General features: G+C 35.4%; 1 protein-coding gene across 1 annotated transcript in view; it reads right to left on the reverse strand.

The window, feature by feature from the left end:
• Positions 1 to 9627: 9627 nt before the first annotated feature.
• Positions 9628 to 24931, reverse strand: part of LOC145681913 (E3 ubiquitin-protein ligase Siah1-like) — a 35797-nt gene continuing 20493 nt past the window's right edge. Inside the window, exon 4 of the mRNA XM_081753517.1 lies at positions 9628 to 10843. Coding sequence (XP_081609643.1) covers positions 10100 to 10843 — 744 coding nt within the window. The 3' untranslated portion in view covers positions 9628 to 10099. The remainder of the gene's footprint in view (positions 10844 to 24931) is intronic.

The raw sequence follows: 24931 nt of genomic DNA on the forward strand, positions 1-24931 counted from the left end.
GAAATAATCTGAGGTGGAAATTACGATTACGAAACACACAAATTTTAGGTTTACTTGAAATGGCCATCCAATAAATTCTGATGATCTATAAAAAGCCTGAACTATTACCTTAGTGATGATTTGGAATGCTCCAGACAAAGCCTCAATTAAGTGCGGTGTCATTAGTGATCGAAAAAGGACAAAAAGTTTTTAAAAAATCGACATGTTTTCTTACGCGTTCCAAAGAAATTTACTGACTTTTTAAACAGAACAATCCCAACATAAGAATGGGTCACTCGGAATTTTACAGTATTCAACTAAAGTGGGTCAGTCCGCAACCTGCGAGGGAAGTGTGTATGTGTGTGTGTGTATTGTGCAAATTTTAAGTTAGCTGCTACTGCGTTGCTACAAATCAAAGGTGCAGCCTGTATTGAAGCTGTCATGAGTGACCTATTTCCTTTAGTAGTATAATCCGTAAGAAATGACAACTGTCTTCTTCAAGAATGTGGTGAATGTCCTGGAGTGGAAGGAATAAGTGTGGAGTCTTTAATTATTGATCCTGATGAAAATGAAAGTGTTACGTATGCCATATGGGAAAACAATAATCTCGTTAAAAAAAAAACTGTGCCACTTTCTGCTTTCGTATCGTACATTGCTGGTTTAACTGTAAGAATTGTAATTCATGACTACATCAAGAAAATCCAAAGAGAATTAATTGCTACCGAAAAGCACTGTATAAAATTTCAAGATACAAATTCTATTTTACTTCATGTGGACTTCGCTGAAAACTGGACTGTTATTCTGCAAAGTGAAATTCAGAGTTATCACCGGAATATGAATCAACGGACAGTTTTGTTGTAATAAACGACGATAAAACACACGATTCGGCTCATGTACTCATAGCCATAGACAAGATTCTAAAAATACTTGAAGAAAAGCGAAAATATATTTTATAGAAAAAGGTTTGAAAGCATGAAAATAAGTGTCTACAATTTCCTAAACCGTGTCAGTGATTTCTGATGGTGCTGCATCCCACTTTAAAAATCGCTTTCAGCTGTTCGAGATGCAGACAGGTCCGACAAAGCAGTGGTTTTGCAGTAAAACAGGCCATGCAAGGGTCTCTGCGACGATATTAAGGGGGGGGGAGGTGTAAAGAATGTGGCAACGCGGCATAACCTTAGGCAAATACAGATACACAGTGTTAAAACCGCAGAAGAAGAAAAAATGAAATGAAATCTTTAAGTTTTACGTCCGACGCTTATGCCGGTTAGGCTAAAGGAGACGGTGATTATGAGAAATGAATGAAATGGCGGAATGCAGAAAGTGGGAGGAAACGGGATAACCCCGAGAAAACCCACGAGCACAGTGTTTGTTTAACCACAAAGCCCACACGGCGCGATCTGGGATCGAATCAGGGACCCCAACCACCGGAGGTGAACGCTCTACCACTGAGCCACCGCGCCCCCACTAAAACCGCAGAAGAATTCGTGAATATAGTGCAAGTACAAACTCCGGGTATTACTCTCGTTTTGTTCCCTGGAACTGAATTCGACGACTTCCGGAAGAAAAAAGGAAAAGTATGCGACCGGTAACTGGTATTCAACGAAGTCATCTTTGGCTTTCGGAAAATGGCGAAGTTTTTATGGCAGTAACGGGTCACCCACCATGAACTAACTTCATGCTTCCCCCAAAATCGAACTTCTGCAATTCAAAGTGTAGATTTTCTGCAAAAAAGGAACTTTTGTTACATACATATATGTATGATAACCAGTGGTGCGTAGCAGAAATATTATGAATAAATCATGAATTACGTGAAGTTGAAGTGCTGTTTATGCTTCCACATGGACCTTCAGCATTTGTGACTTGACAATGTGCTACGCAGGGGCGGATCCAGGACGGACTTCTGGAAGGGGGAGGGTAATACTGCTACTTAGAGCTACTTTTAAGAGCTCCAAACTCTGAGATCGGTTTTATTTATATATAAAATAAAAAAGTTTCTTCCCCCTAGACCCACTCCTGGACGAGTTGTGAGTGAGCCAACACCTATTGGAGCACCTTCACGGTTACATGCTATTAGCGAAGAAGACACCAACCAAGCAAATGGTTGGTCCATGTAAAAAATAAACAAAATAAATAAGTGAAATTTTCTTTCCGAAGACCATTTTAAGTAAGTGAACTTGAAATTTGTGCGTTTCGTAATCGTAATTTCCACCTCAGATATTTCGGTTTAAGAAAACGGAGGAGTAGGAGGAGGCTCATTTTACTATTTCAGAGAGCCTTCTTGATCAAAATAATGAACAAAACAGTCAAGAAAACCTTTTATTCTTCATTTAATGAATGTGAACCACAAACATCATCAAATCATTGCACTTTTATTGTTCCCAGTGTTGCTAACTGTGACATCAAAGTTAACGAAACTTCGCTAACTTTAAAAGGCTGCAGTTAATTCATGAAGCATTGGTCGAGAATGGTATTTGGTGTGTTTATTATTCATGTAAAGTTGAACCATCTGACAAAATTTCAGAATTTTAAAAGATGGTGTTTTTGAGAAAATGGCGCCCAAAAATGGCGATTTTTGAAAATTTTACAAATTCTCGAATTTTTTGCGACAAAACGGTTGCACACAGAAGCGATACAAAATTTGTTTCGGAAAGCGGGTAACCAGGACTTACCAACCGCGAAAACAGAATTTTAAAATTCGAACCGAAAGTGCTCGAAAAAAATTCGCAAACTTCGACTTTTCAGATAAATTGACGTTCATTTGTTAATTTATGTACAAAAAGATACGCATGCGCAAACCAAACTATAATAAAATATAGTTTATTTATATCCCTATGTACATACCACAACAAGAATTATAACTCTACCTGTCTCCATAGCCGAATAGTGAGGCCCCGAAGTTGACCATTTTCCATGTCTTCTACAATTCATAAATTGTACTCCCCGTTTTTGATAGCCCATTACTTGGCGGGAAAATTTTTTTCGACAAAACAAAAAAATATGGGTCTCTTAAAAACATGTCTAGTTGCTATAAAAAAAGTTTCAACAATATCTGAGATGGTGATGGTACAATTTTATATTTTTTTGCCTGAGTTGAAATGGAAGGCACCTATATTCGATTTATCTCGTGTTCAATAACATGAGTGTAGAGGTTTTGTATATAAATAGTGTATAAACGTACATTGATAGTGGTTGTTTGTAAAAAAAGGAAATAGCTTATATATTAAATTAATATTAGAGAAATATTTTAATCAATAATATACAAATATAACTTAAAAGACTTTCCTCTTCATATTTCCTGAATATTTCTTGGATAAGACTCAAGAATGCTGGGGGAGGGGAACACTTGCGCGTACCTACATACCTTTGATATTGCAACAATGCAACCGCTGCTTGTACAGGCTACGAGCCGCTACTGCAAGATAAACTATAATATTTTGACTTTAAACTACCGTCAGATTTAAAAGAAACACAATCTATAACATAAAATATTGTTGTAATTTTATAGTATTATAAAGGTAAAATAAATCAAAAGTAGTTTTAAAAAGTTCCCACATATACACCACTTTAAGCAATCCATCAAATTTCACAATTTTATCATATCTTTCGAATACTTTGACATGTCAAATTGCAGTAAACGGCGTATACTTTTTATGTCTATTAGAAACCATATACATAATTGGGTGTCGCATTTATCTCAAAGGTTTTCGAAATAAAGTCCTTTAAAACAAGTCAAATTTTCATGTTCTTGCTACTTCCTTCCTATTTGTTCCAAATAGAAGTGGAGTTTGGGGGCAGCCAATGGGGCACCGCGTTCTGAGCACATTTCGTCCAAGAAGTAAATACAAAAGCACATCGCACATACGCACGCACACACTATACATAGACATGGAAGTCGTTGAATATATGTTTCCCTCGGCTATAAACAATTTATTTCTCAAAATGCATTTGTAAATTATACATACGCGTGTAAGTAGGTGTATCCTTCCTCACTTCTCCACAGGATCCCCACTGAGATTCAAGCATTTGTCCCAACGTATGTATAGTTTACAAACGTATGTTAAGAAATAAATTATTTACAACTTAGGGAAACATATATTGAACGTTCCACATACAGTATGTGTATAATCCTTGTTGAAGATAAATTTCACGATATCCATGCATATATTTTGTTATGTCAAGAAAAGTAACAATATTGTTCTTTGCATTAGAGCTACTTTGCAAAAGAAAAAGTTTACAAATAAACTAGTATGTACATATTTTTATTTTATTTAGTTATTTTATTTATTTAACAATCACCAGATACAGCTCAGAGGATATCTAACAACAATGGAAAGGGTTTGGAAAGGTATCAGCCAGGGACTATTTAGTAGGTACCATCCCGGCATTTGCCTGGTAGGACTGAGGGAAACCCTGGAAAACTCCAGTCAGGATGGTCGGCAGCGAGAATCGAATCCACGACCTCCTGAATGCGAAGCCAACGTTCTGCCACTTGAGCTACTTTGCTCGGTATGGTTTACATGCGAAATGTAATCAGAAATGGAAATGAATAAAGAAACATGGGAAAAAGGACCGTTTAGCCTCCCCCCATGTAAACAAATTTGATTGGAATTTTGCCAGATCGTTTGATCGTGTTCCATCGCCACTCGTATTGTCGTACTACCCGTAATTTTAATCTGCAAGGGGGGGAGACAGCTTAATCTACAAAGTGCAGAATGTGTACAACAATAACTACCCAACCAGATGTCAATCTTTTCATGTAACTAGGTATTGGTGTGAAACATATTCCGCTGGTATCATTTCATTTACAATCAAAAGTAATTTCTATAATGTAAAATACATATTAGATGGAACAATAGTATGTGTGAGGCATCACTTTGTGTCATTTTGTAAAAGGAAAAATAACATTGACAACTATATGACGATCTACTGTATGAAGTAAAGATAGTGGATCCAAAGAACATTGATGGGTCATTCCAAATAATAATTTATGTTCAATTATAGAAGAAGACATTAATTTAGAACTTTTCTGTGATTTCACTGAAATACTATCTTAGAAAATTTACACTATCATCAGTTACTAACATGAAATGCCCTGCTCTTTGTTTCAGAGATAAGAGGTAGATTCGCTTTTAATAACAAGTTCTTAGTAACTAAGTACTCATTTTCTTGACTGAAAATGAGAAGGCCTATCAGAAAATACCGAATTCATGTTATCTTTTCTGCCATTTGTAAAGCAAGAACTCGTTCTAACAGTGAATTTGAAATTGTTAAAAGGTAAGTATTGTTTTTCATTTTCACCATTTAAATTTTGTAAGAAAAACATATGACTTAAAATTTTAGGAATAACTTAAGTCAGAGGTAGTGTGAAATAATACATATTCAGACGTAAGATGTGTGCAGAAATAATAGATATTCAGACGCAGGTTTTTTTTTTATGCTGTGGGATGGAAGTACTAAGTTGTAACCAAAATGTTTTAATATGTCGTTAAACTGGGAAAATTTAAAATACAGCAAAAGATGGAAGTACGCATAGTTATTTAAAAACTCAGTATTGATTCAATCTTAAGAAACACACCTCAAATATATGTCTACTATATTCCAATTGTATTGTCTAAATCTTCAACATACTTTTGCACCAATGATAACTTTTCTTCTATATGTCTTGTAGGTGTACACTTGGTACATGAACTATCCAAGTATTCTTTACTGGATAAACAACCTCTATTGCCTGTAACTAATTTCATATCTTTCTATGGTCTAATCCTTCCTAATAATCTTGTTTTAAGAAATCAGTTCGTACTTCTAATCCTTCTATCTATCTTTCTAATCTAATCTTATTTTCACAAGCTATCTCTCTTAACTAGGTAGCTAGGCTCTTAACTACGTCTGTGTCATATTTATAACCACTCTGTGCCATGCTCCAATATCAAATAGTCAGTATATTATTTAAGTGTTTATGTTCTTTGTACATGACAGTTCATAAAGAACTAACGAAACAACAATTACAAAAATTACTGAAACCCTAAACAAAATACAAAAAATTATTTATTTTAAGGAAAGGGTTAATATATGGATGGGTTAAAGTTATAACGGTAAAAGTCACATTTCTAATGCTTCCATGTTTAACATAATGAAAAGGCACTGGAACAAGTTCTGAAATAAAAACATAATGTTATCATTTTAGGGGTGTAATCTGGATTCAAATTTAATATAAAGGGTTAAATTGAATTGGATTGAAACCCTGTATATTACCAAGGTCAATGATTTAGACAACATTTAAAGAAGTTGTGACTTCCCTCAAATTTTCTTTTAATAGATTGATTCATGCAGATCTTTTTTCTATGTTTAAATCTTTTTATTTCTCTTAAAGTAACTTACACTAATATAAGTTTAAACGTCAATATTAAAGTATGAAACCCAGTCACAAATTAGAGTCATACATCGCCCTGCGTGATCAGATGAAATGACCTTACCAGTTGAGATGTGTAATATATTCAGGTGGGGACGGCTACCCAGTTAAAAATTAGCATTTTCAAAATTAAGTTTACTATAAACTGCGCATGACGATCAAACACTAATTGTGTGCGATAAAACGACAGGTCACTTCTAAGCAATTTCATTTCTGTTTAGAGTATAATAGGTAAACAGGCGAACCTCATTACAAAAATATATGTATGACGCTACTGCGATGCAGAACGCTCATATAGGCGATCAAACAATAACCAAACGATCTAGCGTATATGTTTCCATTGGGGAAGCTAACTGTTTAATTTGTTAGCTCCCCCTACAAAATTATATATAAAACGTAAGTACGACTGGCAACCATACGATAATTGTTAGCAAGTAAACTATCAGGTCCAATTCCGATCAATATTGCTTCTATGGTGGGGTCACGTTTTAAATCTTAGCCCACTTCACCTTTATGTATATTACGCCATTACGCGTGACAAGCAAACGATTAAACACGATCAAACGACGTTGACACGATTTGAAACAATTCAATAGTTTTTTTTTAATTCAATTGAAATTCAATAAGATATTTTCAATTCAATTCAAACAATTCAATTGAAATTCAATAAGATATTTTCAATTCAATTCAAACAATTCAATTGAAATTCAATAAGATTTTTTGTGGGGCTTTTCTTCTCTCATTTTATTCTTGTTATGTCAATTAATTAAAAAAATATAATAAATATTTAATTATGTATGTAACTACTGCACCAACAGCAAAGGTAAATATTACCGGTATATTGGGTACAAATTCAAAATAAGCGTGTATTTTGTTTACGTAGTGAATGGCCATTTAGAAAATCAAACTCCATTCATACAACAGTTAAAATCAAATAATATATTGTCAATTAAGAGAAAGAATTCGTTGACATTACTTTGTCTCGTCCAATCAGCAGCAAGAATTTATTGAAGTACGACTACAAACCAACCCTTATTTTGTCTTACCTAAAGGCTGTTTTGATCCTCAAGTATAAATTGATTAGCAACTCCCTGTTAGTGCATTTGAATCGATGATTCCAGAAAGTACTTCGAAACATTGTATATACTTTTAAAGTACTAAAAAAAACTATTTAAATTTCTTCAATTGCCGTGTTTCTGCACTCAACAAATAACTCAATGCTGCATTTATAATATTGTGAAAACTTTGAGACCGTTGTTTTCTATACAGAAAATTGCATTTATAAGTAGAAAATCAGAAAATGTTCATACACCAATTTTTCAGAAAATGGATTCAGGTCCTTTCTGCAATCGTAGATCCATTTGCTATGGCTCGCGCCTTTGATGCCCTATCCTCGATTCGATTTTTGGGTGAAGAGCATTAAAGATATTATGGAAGTTCGGATTTATCTTAAATAAGATGTACACTCATGTCCAAAATTATTGTCGCATGTCTATAAATATGTCGTTGTAGGAATATAAATTGATAACGAATTCGCTCGGTATTTCTTATAATGTTAGTGTGTATATAATCAGCAAAGACATGTATGTGGCCAATTTCATGTGAAAATAGCAGCAAATAAGAACAATAAAACGAAAATAAAACTTTCTTGTCCATTTAGCAACATTTTGTTTTCCTCATTCTAATTTTCGTATTTATAATTCTTTTCCTATGAAATTCACCACAAATATACATTTCCCGATTATACACATGGTAACAGTATTAAAAGTACCTTGCAAAATCATTATCAAATTATATTCTTACAAAAAGACAGTTATAGATATGCGACAATCATTTTGGACATGAGTGTACCTACAACATAAAGAGATGGAGTGGGACAGTGAATCGTGGATCAAGTGGGTCAAGATTTGTGATGGGTTAATAGGTCGTTGCTCAATAGGACATGACCCATTCTGACCCACTGAATGCTCCGTGGGTCATTTCCACTCTGTTCAATGTATTGGTAGACAGCATCTTTTGGACACTGGACAATTTGTCTATTTTTACTCCATTTTTCTTCGTTTTTTTATTTGTTTCTGTTTACTTACCTGAAAAAAGAACTTCAAGCGCTTTTAGATATTAATATTTGTAATTGAGTAACAGCAATAAGACTTACTACTTGCCTTTTCAGAAAGAGTCTGTGCTTTTTTGAGGAGTTGATTACTAGAAAAAAATATTTTTTTGAATCCCTTCTAACATATGAACTATTATACTGTACTATGTCATTATGTAACACTATGTGACTATGTTAAATTAAATGTAACTATGTGTACTTGATCATCACGGCCAAATGTCAATGCCAAATGAAATGACTTCAGATATATAGTTAGGCCCTAATCCAAACTGAGATGTCATATAGCTTACTACATATCCCAGAGGGAGTGGGGGTCCGAATTTTTTTTTTTTTTTTTTTTTTTAGAAAAGTTGAGTATCTCACCAGTGGGTCACAATGAGTGGTGGGTCAGTTGGTCGTGGGTCAAATTTTCATTGACCCACGCCATCTCTGAACACATAGCCTCTTTCTAGAAAAGGGACGCTAAACTTGAATGAACAAAGGAAGAAACAGGTGTATTATCTTTCAGCATCTGCTACGAAGTCACTTTGTTGAATTTCGATTGATGATCACCTGAAAAAACAATTTCCTTTGCTCCAGAAGATAATGTCAGCATCAAATCTCAAAATTATCGAATTAGTTAGGTTGCTAAAGAAACTTCAGATCCTTTTTATACACTATTATTGTTGTTTATACACTACGAGCAGAATGCCTGTTCTTCACACGGGGAGAATACTTTCACTTTGGACAAAAAAAGCTTACCAAAGCTATCAGCAATTCACTTAAGTACCCAAAAAAACTGTGAATTCGCCACTAATATCGGTCATTTTCAATTATTTTTACATATCACTACCCCCCTTAGGAGTACTAAAGAGGGACTAAATTTGGATTTAAACGGCATTGGAAGTGTCACTGTTCATCTCAGAGACCCAAAAACTATGGATTCGACACCAGTATCGGACTTTTCGATGATTTTTATATATCTCCCCCTCCCCTTCCTCTAAGTTGCACCGTCAGAGCAAAGTGTTAAAAAATATTCCAGGTCCGAACCTAATCTATGTGGAAAATTTAATTGAGATCGGTCAGATGGTTCAAGAGTTATTAAGTCATAAACATAGTCACTTTCATTTTTATATCTGTAGATTTTTATTGTTTATACACTATTGTTTTATATTTTTGTTATTGTTTATACACTATTGTTTTATATTTTTGTTATTGTTTATACACTATTGTTTTATATTTATACACGGTTTGTCTATTTCTACTGTTAGTTTTAACATCATTTGTAACAATCTATTTCATTTAACTTTTTACTTACATTCTCAATAGTTCAAATATTCAATTTTATTTTACTATCTTAAATTATTTTTATACCTTTTCGGATTATTTTGAGATTTTCTTTATATTTTAAAATCTGCAAGTTTTACTTCTTGTAAGAATTCCTAAGTGTTGTTAAGAAATAATAAATCTGTATTCTCATTATCAGACTTATATTAAATCTGTATCAGACTTATATTAAATATAAGAACTACATATTTTTTTAAACTAAAGAAAACGCCTCATAGGTTGAACAGAAGATAGTCTGACGAAACATACAAAACATATCTGCTTTGAAATCACGGTTTTCGCCACACATCTACTTCGAAGGATAAAAGATCTTGATCCAAATTTTGTATCAGGTCGTTAGAAACCATAAGACAATCATTGTTCTTTATGATAAAAGAATCTGCTAGGCGAAGAGAGTGTGGAACAGAAGTAAATTTCATAGAACGTTCCTCGCCAAGGGTCAACGTGATGTTGTAATAAAATTCTTGGGCCTTATCGTAACCGCGAACTGATTGAATTAAGTAATGAATACAGTCGTTTATTTTCTTTGCTTTAAACGCGAAAAGCCCCCAACCCAAAGCTTTAAGGAGTTTGACTGTTGGTTCCTTTCCCGTAGTGAAATCGAAATGGCCATATATGTTGACTGTCATTCCGTAAATCACGCGGCCAGGCTCATCATGTTCTTTCCGAAAATGTTTTGCAACTCCTGTTGACGCTATCTGAACATCGCATCCTGGAACGTAGCAAGAATACGGCTGGTAGTCACAAGTTACCTCATGGTGAGCAACATCTCTTAGGTTAAAGCTCTTAAATCTACAACCATCTCTTGCATAGAAGCAGGGTATGAGCTGTATGTTTACGTCAAGTCTGGCGCAGAAGATACAATAACGGTGTTCTTCAGAGCATGTGTGACAGATTAAATGTTGTCTTCTACATGTAGTGGCAGTAGTCGCTACAGGATACCGAAGGCAAGCAGAACACCAGAGGACTAGGCAATATGCATTAGGTAGAAGCTGCACCAGGGTTCCCATTCCCTGTAAATAATAATAATAATAATAATAATAATAATAATAATAATAATAATAATAATACATATATTCTATATAGTATACATGCAGTGTATGTTCAGTAAAACAAAACAAGAGCTAGGTCAGAAAATAAACGTTGTTTCACTGAAAATAGGTATTCATGTACAACTACAAACAACCTTTATCGTTTTGTACAAGATTTGTTTCGCATTCAGGAAATACAGGAGTTAGATATGAACACTGAATTATAGTCTGGGAATTGAAATATCTTTCATAGTTAAACACGCACACATTAACATCGTCATAATTCTTGTTCGCTAATCACACACTGAACTAACTCATACACTAATCTCTACACAGGTCTCCAAGCACTTTTCATGCTAATCTCTACACAGGTTTCAAAGTGCAAGGATAATAATACTCTCTCAACCAACTACAAAAATATAACAATATGAATAATTAAATAAATGTCCAATGCAAAATACAACATTAAAGGCCCCAACAATAGGGTTGGCTACAAGACTAGTGCTGAGGGCTGTTCCGTCTCGAAAAGGTGTTGTGAAAGTGTTCCTCGTCTCAGAATAAATCATTTTCTATTGTGAAAAATCAGTCTCGTCTTATAGCTGGACACAAAAATTGTACTTGCACATTGCATGGGCTGAAATCCCAAAAATCTGGTCAAAAGTCAAAAAGCAGATTTTCAGTTTGAGAATTTTTAGGTCTTAAGTCGAATAGTAGAATGTTTGAAGTATCAAATTTCGTTAAAACATCCGTCTCTTTGTTATGTCTGTGGAGTAGACTGTCATTTAAAAAGTGCTGTTTGATCAGTTCGGATGTAGTGAATGAGAACATGAAATAAAAACACTTTGATTAAAGTATCAAACTTTCTTAATTTTCAACATTTTTTAGATTTTCAAATTTGATAAAATAGATAAAGGTATGTAGAATTAACATTTAAATATTTTAAGCTAAAAACACTATTGAAGTTATCATAAATTATCATTATATTTAACGAAAATTAAAGAAACATTAAGAAAAAAGTAGATAAATTCAAGAAAAATTATGAATTAAACATAACTCTATAGACATTGATTTTACGACACATGGAATAATATACACTAACGAACACACAAAGAAACAGCTGCCCATAGGTGCCCCTGCAAAATTTATGCATGTGTTTCCCAATAGATATCAAGAATACCAATTTGTAACCAGGGACGTAGTGTCCATTAAGGCTATAAGGCTTAGCCTATCCATTTACCAGTCTCAAATGTTGCTTTTGGATATTGATACAATTAATTTTATTAAAATGGATTTATTTTATAATACGCTGTTTAAACATCAAGCGAGTTGAAGCGAAACTTCTGCAAGAACGCATTGAAGGCTATCGGCGGCTAGCCTTCCGCTTCTCTCATGGAATTAGGAGAATGGGGCGGTGACAATCACTTTCCCGTCACCCTCAGCAGAAGAAAACTTCTTGAGCTATACACAAATTCAACATGATGCAACGAAAGTGGACGAATGTTGACCAAAGGCTAGCTTTTCGGGTGTTTGGCGAAACAAAAGCGACAGGATGTGGTCTTGGAAGAAAGCATAGAACAGAGACTATGAAAAATTTAGAAGATCACATTCAGTAACGCGTTTTGACCAAGAAAAAAAGAGAGAGACAGAGAGAATAAAAATTTATGTTATTATGAATAGTATTAATTCATCAGGGACCTTATTGCGTACTGGTTTCGTTATCACAGCATAAAATTTACATTTTAGTTTTCGATAATTGACATAGCAGTTATGTTGTATTTTTTGCGTTGCGTTGCTATCCGCAAGTTTTTCGAAGATCGATACTGAAGAAGACCTCAGATGATTTATAGTTTCTTTTTCTCATACTTTCAATTTAAAAATAGCTTTCTCTGTAAAAATCATAAATTGACTGTGAGCTACTGCTCCACTGTTTTCCATTAGTATGCTGATATATGTTGTTATGGGTGAAGTGCTTAAGTTTGTCTATGATTTGGGGAAATCGCACTTAAGATCGTCCTATAGCTATCCGTTTTTATTTGTTTCTTTGAAACAGTAATACAGTGTATGTGTGATATGCGAGTATTGCATTTGTAAGGAAACCGTATGTGTAAGGGAAATTTGAAGCAGAATCACTCTTATACTTTTTCTTGCATTGTATGAACAATATAATACAATATATTGTTCATACAATGCAAGAAAAAGTATAAGAGTGGTTCTCCTTCATATTTCCCTTACACATACGGTTTCCTTACATATGCAATTTTCGCATATCACACATACACTGTAAAATGCTAAAATAAATTAGCATTTTTCTATCAAGTATTTCAACATAGAACACTAATACGTGATCGTTTAAATAAGGTCTGGATAGTTTTTTGGGGGGTAACTTAAATTCACTTTACACTCATATATACATACAACAAAAATTGCAAGTTTCAGGGGATTGGGTCCCTTCTAGCCACCCTCTTGCTACGAATCTAATTTCAGCCTACCCATTTCAAAACTTCACGCTACGTTACTGTTCGTAACAGTTATTAGTAATTTGACACTATAGCATGTAAGTGTATAGCCCCACTTCTTCTTTTGTCATTCACAATATTCCAGGAGTTCTGGTCCCATGTTGAGTGAGGCTCCTGATTTGTAGCTCAGAACTTTAGTCCGAGGTAAGATACCACTTTTGGCAACACTCTGCAAACGAACTGCAGTGGATGTGGTTCACTCACGCTCTCCGAGCAAAGAAAGTACGATGGTGTATATAGTGGAAAAATATAGTCCGAGGTAACCAATAACCATCTGTACGCATTTTAGTGTTTTGTGCAGTAAAACTTTGTCAGATTAATGAGAAACAATTATAAAATTAGAGAATACATATTGTAATATCCCATGTGAAGTTGTTTACAAACAAATACACGCATCAAGTGTTTATAAACACCACCACGTGCTTCATCAAGAGGAACTTCCACCAGGGGGACCTGCAATCACCTGCAGACGACGTTTAGCCCCTCCTACGGAGCAGAAGACGAAATTGAAGCAGCAGCGCCGCCGCCACCCAAGGGACGCTATAAATTGGACAGAAGAATCCAGCTCAGTACCAGTTTTCTGGTTACCCTCCTTTAGTCTCCTACGGGACTCTTGGAGTACCTAACCTCAGGCCTCTAGTCTGCTACGGGACTACGCCTATCCTATCTCCTGGCTTAGCCTGCTACAGGGCTCAGTCTGGGAATCCCAACCTCAGCCGCTTAGCCTGCTACGGGGCTCTGTTGGCAACTTAACCTGCCTCTGCTTGCTACGAAGCATTGGTTCCTTAACTCCACTCCTCTTAGCCTGCTACGGGGCTCTGTTGGAGATCCTGTCTGCGACCACTCGGTCAAAGGCTACCTTTTACTTACCTTTTGAAATAGAGATCAGATTGTATAGTATTTTGTACAAATACTTTATAGTGGATTTTATAATAAAACTGGTAGTGGGAGTCGATTCCGGACGCTCTTTTTATTAACAGCTCTACCTCTTCCTTATATATGAGACAAAAATACACAAAGTTTTACATGGTAGAGGCTTGACCGACTCAGAATAAGCTCTGAATACTCCCCTACCGGACAGTATTTTTATTAACTGGAAGTGGACTTTTTTTTTCTTTGGAAGGTATGTGAATTTTTAAGTGTTAGAGCTTTTAATGAACTGAATTTGTTTATGCCTCAAACTAGAACTGGTAAAAACACTTTTCCAGAAAACAATTTTAACATGGAGCAGAATTCGCGTCTTTCCTTTAATGTACCACACCTTACTAAATACTCGGGTCATGTGACGGAGGATCCCGATAGGTTCTTTATGCTCTTTGACTATCTTGCATTATTACATTCGTTGAACGAACAAAAGAAGAAAGAGTTGTTGCCTATGTATTTGCAGGACGTCGCTCTGGATTTAGTTTTGCAATTAAAAGCTCAGAATCAATTGGACACACTAAATTATAATCAATTAAAAGACAAATTAATAAATTTGAGCAGGCCGAAACTTCCAGCGTATAAGGCGGAATTTGAAATTTTTCAGGTTCAGCAAGGAGAAAATGAACCTATAGATGCTTACTTTCTTAGGAAATTAAGAGTAATTAGGCAAGTTTTACCTCAGGCCACCGAGGAACAGAAAATCAATTACTTATCATTAGGTTTGCAGAAATTTTTTTTTACAAAAAATAGCATTAGAATCCTTTACAACCGTTCAGTCTCTACAGACTCACTTACATAATTTAGAAAAAGCGAATGACTTGATGAAGAAACGTGATTATGTTGAGCTACAACAGGCCATTTACTCGCTGTGCGAACAAAATACACCAGTCAGCAATTTACATTCGAAACCAATCGCTGGCGCTTCCTTTCCTGTACACCAGCAACAACAACAAATCACACATCCGTTATATAATCCAGCGCATAATTGGAGTCAATATCAACAACCTCCTCCTATGTTCCCTGCACCTTCTGCACCACAATTACAAGCTACACCACAAAGTCAAATACCTACAAATTCCTCCCACGAAACCGCGAGCCAAAATCCTCAGCCCGACCCCCCGCCACCTAGCACTTCTAGTAATTCAAATACAACTAATTCGTTAGACTTCCCTAAATTAGCAAACCAGATGGCCGAACTATCACTTTTGGTGGCCCAGAATGCTATGAAAGCTTTACAATTTAGAAAAGGCGGCCGTAATAATCATAAACCGAAAAACACAAATAATAATCAGAACCATCAGAAGAATGGGAGAAAGAATGGCCCTAAAAACAATAATAATAACAATAATAATAGGCCTAGACCGGAAACTGTCACTGTATGTGGGACGTGCTATAAGAGAGGACATACTTCCAGCGTATGTTTTAAAAATACACAACAACAGGGAAACGTATAGACGGGCCCCAGGACAGACCCTTACAAGAAAACGTTCTGGGAGCCGAAAGCATAGATAAAAATGAACATCAGATGATAGGAAACACCTAAAAACCTAACCATCAGTGTATAAAAAACCTAAACCTCCACAGTATCCAAGGGAGATTAATACTCAGGAAAAACTATCGGTTAGTGCCATGAATACGATTACGCAATGCAAATCGGCTGATGTTTTCACAACCAGAAAAGTCACTATACCTGCCAGGACACATTTCTTTTTACCGGTTATTTTTACCGGATCGATTAGAAGAAACAAAATCATTTTTTGATATTAATTTGTTTGACATAAACCCGGATTTATCAGAAGAAAAAAAGAAAGCCGTACAAGATTTACTCTTTAAATACAGAGATTTTTTTTCCTACACACCAACAGATATTGGATATTTCCGAGGTTATATACATAAAATACGGATAGACAAAGGAGCATCCTTTCATCAAATATCTCCTCCGGTTCCATTAGCTGTAAGACCTCAAATTGACTTAAAAATTAAGCAACTCTTAGACGCAAATATTATCAAGGAAACTAGCGATACTTCGTTTTCATCGCCATTGCTCATTGTGAAAAAGCCCGGGACTTCGGAATTCCGGCTAGTTTTGAACCTCCAAGCTTGCAATAAGTTCTCACATTACCTAAGTATTCCATTTCAAAATACGGAGGATATTCTAAACGTTTTAAGAGGAAAAGCCTGTATATCCACCATTGACATAAAATCCTCGTATTTCCAGCTATTGTTGCATCCCAGACGCCAAAAATACATGACTTTTGAGGTCAACCATACTAGAAAGGCATATAAATTCCAGAGGTGTACCATGGGTCACTCCAATTCCGCCGCCGGACTCAGTATAGCTGTACGCATTTTTTTAGAGGGCCTACCACCCCGTATAACTGCCTTTGATAATGATTTGGTCATAGGAAGTAAAACTTGGAAACAACAGTTATCGGATTTAGAATTACTTTTTAAAAGATTAAGAAAGCATGATTTTCGTGCCAGTCCAAAGAAGACCCACTTATTATACACAGAATTGGACGTTTTAGGCTTCACAGTTAGTGGAAAAGAAATCAAGATTTCACCCAAAATCGCTAACAAGATTCGAAATTTTAAGAAACCAACTACTAAAAGAACTCTGAAAAGCTTTTTAGGATTATGTTCCTATTTAAGAGCACATATCAAAAATTTCTCGGAAAAAATAGAACCATTTCAGTGCCTTTTAGACAAGAATTCAAAATTTAAATAGACCTCTCAGCATGACGAATTATTTGAGAAACTTAAGACGGACATCATACACGCGCCAGATTTGTTTCACTTCGATCCCTCATTGGAAATACGCGTGTATACTGACCTTCCTCTATCTCCGCGGGAGGCTTATTAGCATGTTATAACCAAAAAAGAAACAAGAACGTGTTGTTGTCTATGCTAGTAGACGTTTTACACCCACTGAAAGGAAAGCATCCAGTTGGCAAAAAAAGCTGTACGCCTTAATTTATGTTTTGAGAAAATTTAGATACTTCCTACTAAATAGAAGATTTAAATTATTTATAGACGCCAAATGCTTGACATCTCTCACAACACAGGCGGACAAAGTTGGAAAATTTAGTCGCTACCGAATATTCTTAGCAGACTACAATTTCGAAATACAACACATTAAAAGTCAATTACACCCAGCGGACATCTTTAGTCGTTTAGAAGATAAACAAGAAATTAAACAGGAAGAAAACCAAGAAGTTGACAACTTTTCGGACACAGAAGATGCTAAAGTATTTGCATCCCATTCTTTAGACACTACTCTCCAAATTGAACAACCTATAATCTTACCAAATTTAGCAGAAGAACAAAGGTAAGATCCTTCATTCTCCGACATTATTACTGTTTTGGAAAATAAGAAACCTAATAAGTTGTCTACTCTTCGGGCCGCAAAATATTTTTCTCTAAAAGACGGGATATTATACAGAACACAGAAGCATCCCCAATTAGGACTGCTGTATTACTTTGTGTGCCGAAATCTTTATTAAGTAAGTGGTTTGATGCCTTACATAATAACCCCATGGCACCACATTTTTGATATACCAAAACATATCATTCGGCGCTTAGGAAATACTACTTTCCTAATACGAAAGCGTACATTGCCAACAGAATTAAGACATGTATTTTTTGTCAGAAATTCAAGAAATTACCAGTTAAACCAGCGGGTCAATTACTCCATCACCCACCTAAGCCGATCGCAACAGCTTGGCAATATGATTCTATTGAAAAAATAACGGTGGGAAATGGACAGTTTAAACACATATTAGTGGCCATAGAAATGTCCACAAGATATTGTGTGACCAAGGTTGTGGACAACATAACAGCGGAAGAAATTGAACAATTTCTCATATATGACACCATACTCAAATTTGGACCTTTTTCATATTTATATCTGGATAGACATCCAGTACATAGTGCTAAGAGGCTGCAAAATTTGGCAAAATGCTATAACTTTGAATTTAAATTTTGCCCCGCATACGACCATAAAAACCTAGGCATAGTGGAAACATTCCACAAGACAATACAGAATCCACGTAAATTTTTCGTGCAAGAAAACCAAAATCTTTGGCCGAAGCTGATACCATATATTACATTCGCAATTAATACATTCGTACAAGCCGGAACTAAATATTCAGCTTTTTCCTCATGTATGGATATGAACCTAAGACCATCTCTGATATTGCGTTAGCGTCAACTCCAACATTATGTGTTAACAAGGAACATTTGAATAAAATACGTGGGAGTGTACAGAATAACTTGATCGCTAGCTATAATAAGCAGAAAAAGTATTTCGACAGCAGACACCGACAAACTCAATTTGAAAAGGGACAAAAAGTACTGGTCTACTTTCCTAATCGGCAAATAGGAGTGCCGGAGAGCTTTTCAGCGTCCTATGTTGGACCCGTTCAAATCCTGGATAGACTGAATCCTAACCTTTATAAGATAGAATTTCCGAATACTTTTCGGCAGAAAATACAAGAAATCTCAATAGACCGAATTAAGCCATTTTATGAAGACAGAGATCATATAGAACAAGAATAAATAACTTCTTTTTATTTTCTACACAAGAAAAAAATGCAGTACTCACCACTAGGAAGAAGGAAATATAAAGTCAAGACTTCACACAGATAAAAACACTTCTCATAACGACACAAACATTCATTTCCTCTTTGTTTTATAAAAAGCTGATTCATTATTCTGCAACTGAATGAAAGAATGCTGACATCTGCATTTCCGCATTTAAAAGGCAAATGATCTTTACAAGGACAGCTAACCCATAATATTACAATTCCTTGATATTTTTCCTTTTTCTACTGTGAACTACATATTGTAACTGACATTATGCAACTTGAATATTCTACAGGACGTTTCAAAAGTTATGACCGCATTTACATTATACAGGATGGTCAGAAAATCAGGACCATTATTACTATTGTCACTGACATTTAAAATTGGATTATTTTTTGAAACACATATGTTTATTGCTAGTATTTTTCATAAAGTATTATTATTTTTCAAATTCTAAATTAAAATAACGATTAAATGTAGAAAAAATTATATTACTTTTATTTTTTTCTTCTCTTTTTGTAGGGAGTACGCATATTCAGTAGCAGAATGCTGATCCTTTTAACTTACCACCTCCTAGCACTGCTTATAGACAGCATAAGTGGCAATGAACTTGTATTCGCACAATATGGGATCTCTATAGCTAAGTTCAAGCCCATAATCAGTTACGACAATATAGAATTCTTACCTTATAGGCTCCATTTAGACTTTTCGGCAGTACACCTACCGAATGATTCAAGTACTGGATATGAACAAATAGTATCACTTATGCACGATAAAGAGCGTCAATTCATTAATAAAATTAAAGATATCATACCCTGCGATTTTAAAACAGGATGTTCCAAAAGACCGAGACGAATGATCTTTAACTTATTACTTGGACTCGCAAATTTTGGACTTAGCGGATATAGTCTATATGAGGTTCATAAATTAAAATTAGCTATTAACCCCTTCAGTGCGTAATTTTCAGATGCGAAACGCTGTAAAAAGTGTAGTTTTCTTCGAGAACTGGAATTTGTTACCTTTTAATAACTTTTGAACCTCTCAAGCAATCACAATGAAATTTTCGGCATTATGATCTTTGTTGCTTCTAATTAGCTACTATAACTTGTCTTTGTCGTATTTATGGTTATCATCATTATCATTATCATCATCATCATATGATTAGGTTACACAAAATTTGGGAATGCCTCAAAAGACCAAGCCCAATTTTTCTGTGTGGTCTCTTGGGGTTCCTAGGTAAGCGCAAACTCGCTAAATATTGTCGGGAATAACATTACTCATACTATGGGCAAGTATATTCGCCATACGCAATACAAAATAGCCAAAGAAAAACGAAAGCGTATATATACGCCATCCGCACAGCAGGTGCGTTTTGAAGACACGAGTTAACTCGCCACCCACACTGAAGAGGTTAATCAAATGCATGCACAGAATGATTATCTAAATTCTCAAATACAGGAAATTGAGAAAAGTAATTTTGAACTTACACATTTGGTGACGAACTTTTCAGTAGCCGTCGAAAAATTGATAAGCGAAACTCATCATAGTATTTTGAAATTGATATGTACAACAGCCACAAATGAACGTTACCTGATCGCTCTTCTTAATTTTCAAAATGTAGAACAACACTTTGATACTATAATACAAAGCATTCTTCAAAATAAAGTTAACGACGCTTTAATAAAACCTGCTTTAGCTAAAGAAATGATTAGACAGAATATAAACTTAAGAGGAACATTAATGGAAAGAGATCTTGGTTTATTTTATCAATGTTCAAAGGCATTTTTAATCTCATTTGACCCAGAATCTGCCAATTTAGACATTATAATACAAACACCAATTGTACACACTAATGATTATCACATTTTACATAAAATTTATAACAATGGATTTCTCACTAAAACAGCTCATATAAGTATCCAGACACCTGAATATGCAATTTGAACGGACCAAGGAATCTATGAGTTAGACTTATCACTATGCCAATCACATAATATGTTCTCTATATGTAAATTACAGGCACAACCTCGCTCTCAACAAACAGGCTGTCTATTTAATTTAGTTTTTCGAAATACAACCGATAGCTGCCATCTGAAACCTACTTTGTCACGGACAGAGGAATTTTATCTATACACGCCCATGGGACTTCATCTAACTACACGTAAATCTGTTAAAATAGCACTCCAAAGAAACCACATGTTAGCCGCTGAAGCAGTGAACCGCTCATCAACTTATTTTTTTAAGTATGAAGAATTTCAACGCATAATTACCGATACTTTGAATCTTCCTACTAGGACCTCAGCTAACTTCACGTTAATATAGAAATTTGCCAAAAAATCCAAATTTGAATTTTACTCATAACCTTCAAAATTTACAACGCACCATAAGTTCGATGCACTCCTTACTACAACATGAACAAAATTCTTTGTTGGATAAAATGCCGCATTCCCGTGGACTATAATTGCTATAGCCATTCTTATTATCATATTATTGATTGGTCTTGGCATATTCTTATATTTTATTTATAAACGCATTATTAATAACAATGCCTTATAGACACTTTGCATTGTACGGGATCTCCACTAATTATCAATCGTAATAATTTTTTTCTCTCTCTCCTTCCAGTATGGAGCATCTTTATATAACAGTATTAATTGCAACTTTCTTAGTATTCCTAAGTCTTATTATTTTATACATATTGTATCGTCGTCTTCGCTCGTTACCAAACAAATCTAGAACGACCCGCATAGAAACTTCATCTCCTATTCCATTGGAAACATTTAATACCAATAATACAACTAAGGAGCAACCGCTAAGACAGACTCCAACTCCACTTACTATAAGTGAATTAGTATATATTTATTGACGCCAAGCCAAAAACAGCCCTATCTCGAGGGAAATGACGTATCATGTACCATGTACGGATCCTGCCTTTATATAGGGACCACCTGTTTAGTGCTCTTTTCCCCTACCACATTACTGCTCCGAAAAGTGATTTTCATTTATTTCAGTGCCACAAGTGTTTAGTGCTTAGTGATTTTTGTGTGTGTAATTCTTCAGTGTTGCCAACTATCACATAAACAAAAATAACCCTTCGGCTTATTTTTTAAACAAGCCAGGGGGTGTAATATCCCATGTGAAGTTGTTTACAAACAAATACACGCATCAAGTGTTTATAAACACCACCACGTGCTTCATCAAGAGGAACTTCCACCAAGGGGACCTGCTATCACCTGCAGACGACGTTTAGTCCCTCCCACGGAGCAGAAGACGAAATTGAAGCAGCAGCGCCACCGCCACCCAAGGGACGCTATAAATTGGACAGAAGAATCCAGCTCAGTACCAGTTTTCTGGTTACCCTCCTTTAGTCTCCTACGGGACTCTTGGAGTAACCTAACCCCAGGCCTCTAGTCTGCTACGCCTATCCTAGTACCAGTTTTCTGGTTACCCTCCTTTAGTCTGCTACGGGACTCTTGGAGTAACCTAACCTCAGGCCTCTAGTCTGCTACGGGACTACGCCTATCCTATCTCCTGGCTTAGCCTGCTACGGGGCTCTGTCTGGGAATCCCAACCTCAGCCGCTTAGCCTGCTACGGGGCTCTGTTGGCAACTTAACCTGCCTCTGCTTGCTACGAAGCATTGGTTCCTTAACTCCACTCCTCTTAGCCTGCTACGGGGCTCTGTTGGAGATCCTGTCTGCGACCACTCGGTCAAAGACTACCTTTTACTTACCTTTTGAAATAGAGATCAGATTGTATAGTATTTTTGTATAAATACTTTATAGTGGATTTTATAATAAAACTGGTAGTGGGAGTCGATTCCGGACGCTCCTTTTATTAACAGCGCTACCTCTTCCTTATATATGAGACAAAAATACACAAAGTTTTACAATATATTCAGTCACATTAACGATTTTCCTTTATTATGTAAAATGAATAATCATGTTTTAGTACTGGCGGAAGAGTACAAAATTTAGTGACTTGCCCGCGAAAGGAAGAGCATGTGGCCGCCACCACCATGGAAGAAGGACGGAGATAAGTGCAACACCGAAAAGAATCGAGTTAATAGTACTTTAGTAGTTGTAAATCTACAGAAACGTATATATTAATTTTGTTTAAAATGCTGTGATACTATGTTTCGACCAAAATTTCGAAGAAGAGTACGTAATTGATGAATATAATGTTATATAAAACATTCCTTTGTGGAACCTTGCATACGAGTGCTAAACCATGCGGTCATACTTATCCAGAAAAATGGAAGGTTGAGACATTTCAACATAATTTTAATCAAAACGTGACTCAATATAAAAATCAACATTGGAAGCAAACTAGGAGCTCTGGAAATAAGATGCAGGAGTCTACTCGATAACCCCCTTCCCAATCCTAAATTACGTGTGAAAGTGTGTGCAGTGCTAAGATCTAATGTGAGGTGTGAAATTAAAATAAAAGTGCGTGTCTAAATTAATTATTACAAGTGAATCTTTCGCCGGCACGTCATTAATGGGCTATCGTTACTATTACTATTATTCAAAATTGGGCTAATCTAAAAGTTAACATAAAAGTTGTGTTGATAAAGTTTCGATTCATGTTATATTTTTGGTACAAGTGAAGCTATTATTATTATATCTTGCATAATAAAGTACGCATTAAGTTTTATATTGTGCTGTTAAAGCAAGCATATAGTTTGAAATATATATAGGAAAATAAATGCATTTCATTCTTTAGTTCATCCAAAAATATGATTAATAATAGATACAACATTTTATTAATATGATTATCGTGGGTTGATAATACAAATGTGTGTGTCAGAATAAAGTTTACGTAATAATCCTTTATACTGATACTCGCATGCCTTGTATTCTAAAGTCACGTAATGTAAACATTAGTCACCAAGTGAATGTTGTGGTTCGAATCCCAGAATTGATATGCAGTAGGCACAGATATACTCTGAGCGTGCAAGTGAGTGAAAAGTGTAAAATCTTTTGCTTGTCTAACCATACATTGGTAAGAAATGTAAATATGAGACTTTCTGGGAAATGACCTATAGTAACCACTAAACTTTAGCCCTTATACACGCCCGAACAGCTGGAACGAACCCAGGACCATTACAGACTTGGCCTCCCGAACAGGAAAAGACATTAACTAACCACAGCTACCGTAACAGATTTGTCTTCCCAAACAGGAACAGATATTAACTAACCACAACGCACGTTACAGATTTGTGTCCTGAACAGGAACAAGGATTGGTAATAGTATACATGAGAACGCCGTGATCTGCGTTTCTTCTGTGTTCTATTACCACTTCTACATGAAATACCATAATTTTTCTACGTAGTGCAATAGTAAGAAGTATCCATGTGCACAAGACATGCGATATGCGTTAAATACCCCCCCCACACACACACACATAGTCATAGATAAAGTACAAGGGCACTACACATGCAGATATAAAGTACAGATACGTTCTTTTTTATTTTCGTATCAGTCGATAAGTAAATCAAAGTCGCTTTTGTTACCCCCTTGGTAAGTTCGTAGATACTCAATGAATAATCCCTAAAAGTATAAGCGTCCAGCTCCTTCGGGAACTGACGCGGCTTTACGTATACTATATCCCAAGGATTATCGAACCCACTCACGTTATAGATTTGTCTTCCCTAACAGGGACAGACATCTTCAAATCTAGAATAGTAGCAGAATCTATCATAATACCGTTACAAGCAATAAGAAATATATGTTATTTTGCTATATTGTAGTTTACTTCATGACCATTTTGAATGTTGAAATTCTCACTTTATAATCGTTATCAGTGACCTCAAACATACAGTATAATGAAACTAGTTTACAGCGTATTTGGATAAGTCTCAAAACATCTTACCCGCATTTTTATTTATTTATTTATTTATTTTTGATCTCATAATCGTATTAGTGATCTCAAAAATATGATTAAACTAGTTTTCAGTCTATTTGGGGAATTTTCAAAAATTCTTGCCCGCCATATTGGAACCGCCATTTTGAATTTTTGATATATGGCCTCATAATCGTTATCAG

This window comes from Thermobia domestica, chromosome 3, assembly GCF_964235325.1.
Source record: "Thermobia domestica chromosome 3, izTheDome1.hap1.1, whole genome shotgun sequence".
In the NCBI taxonomy this organism is placed as follows: Eukaryota; Metazoa; Arthropoda; class Insecta; order Zygentoma; family Lepismatidae; genus Thermobia; species Thermobia domestica.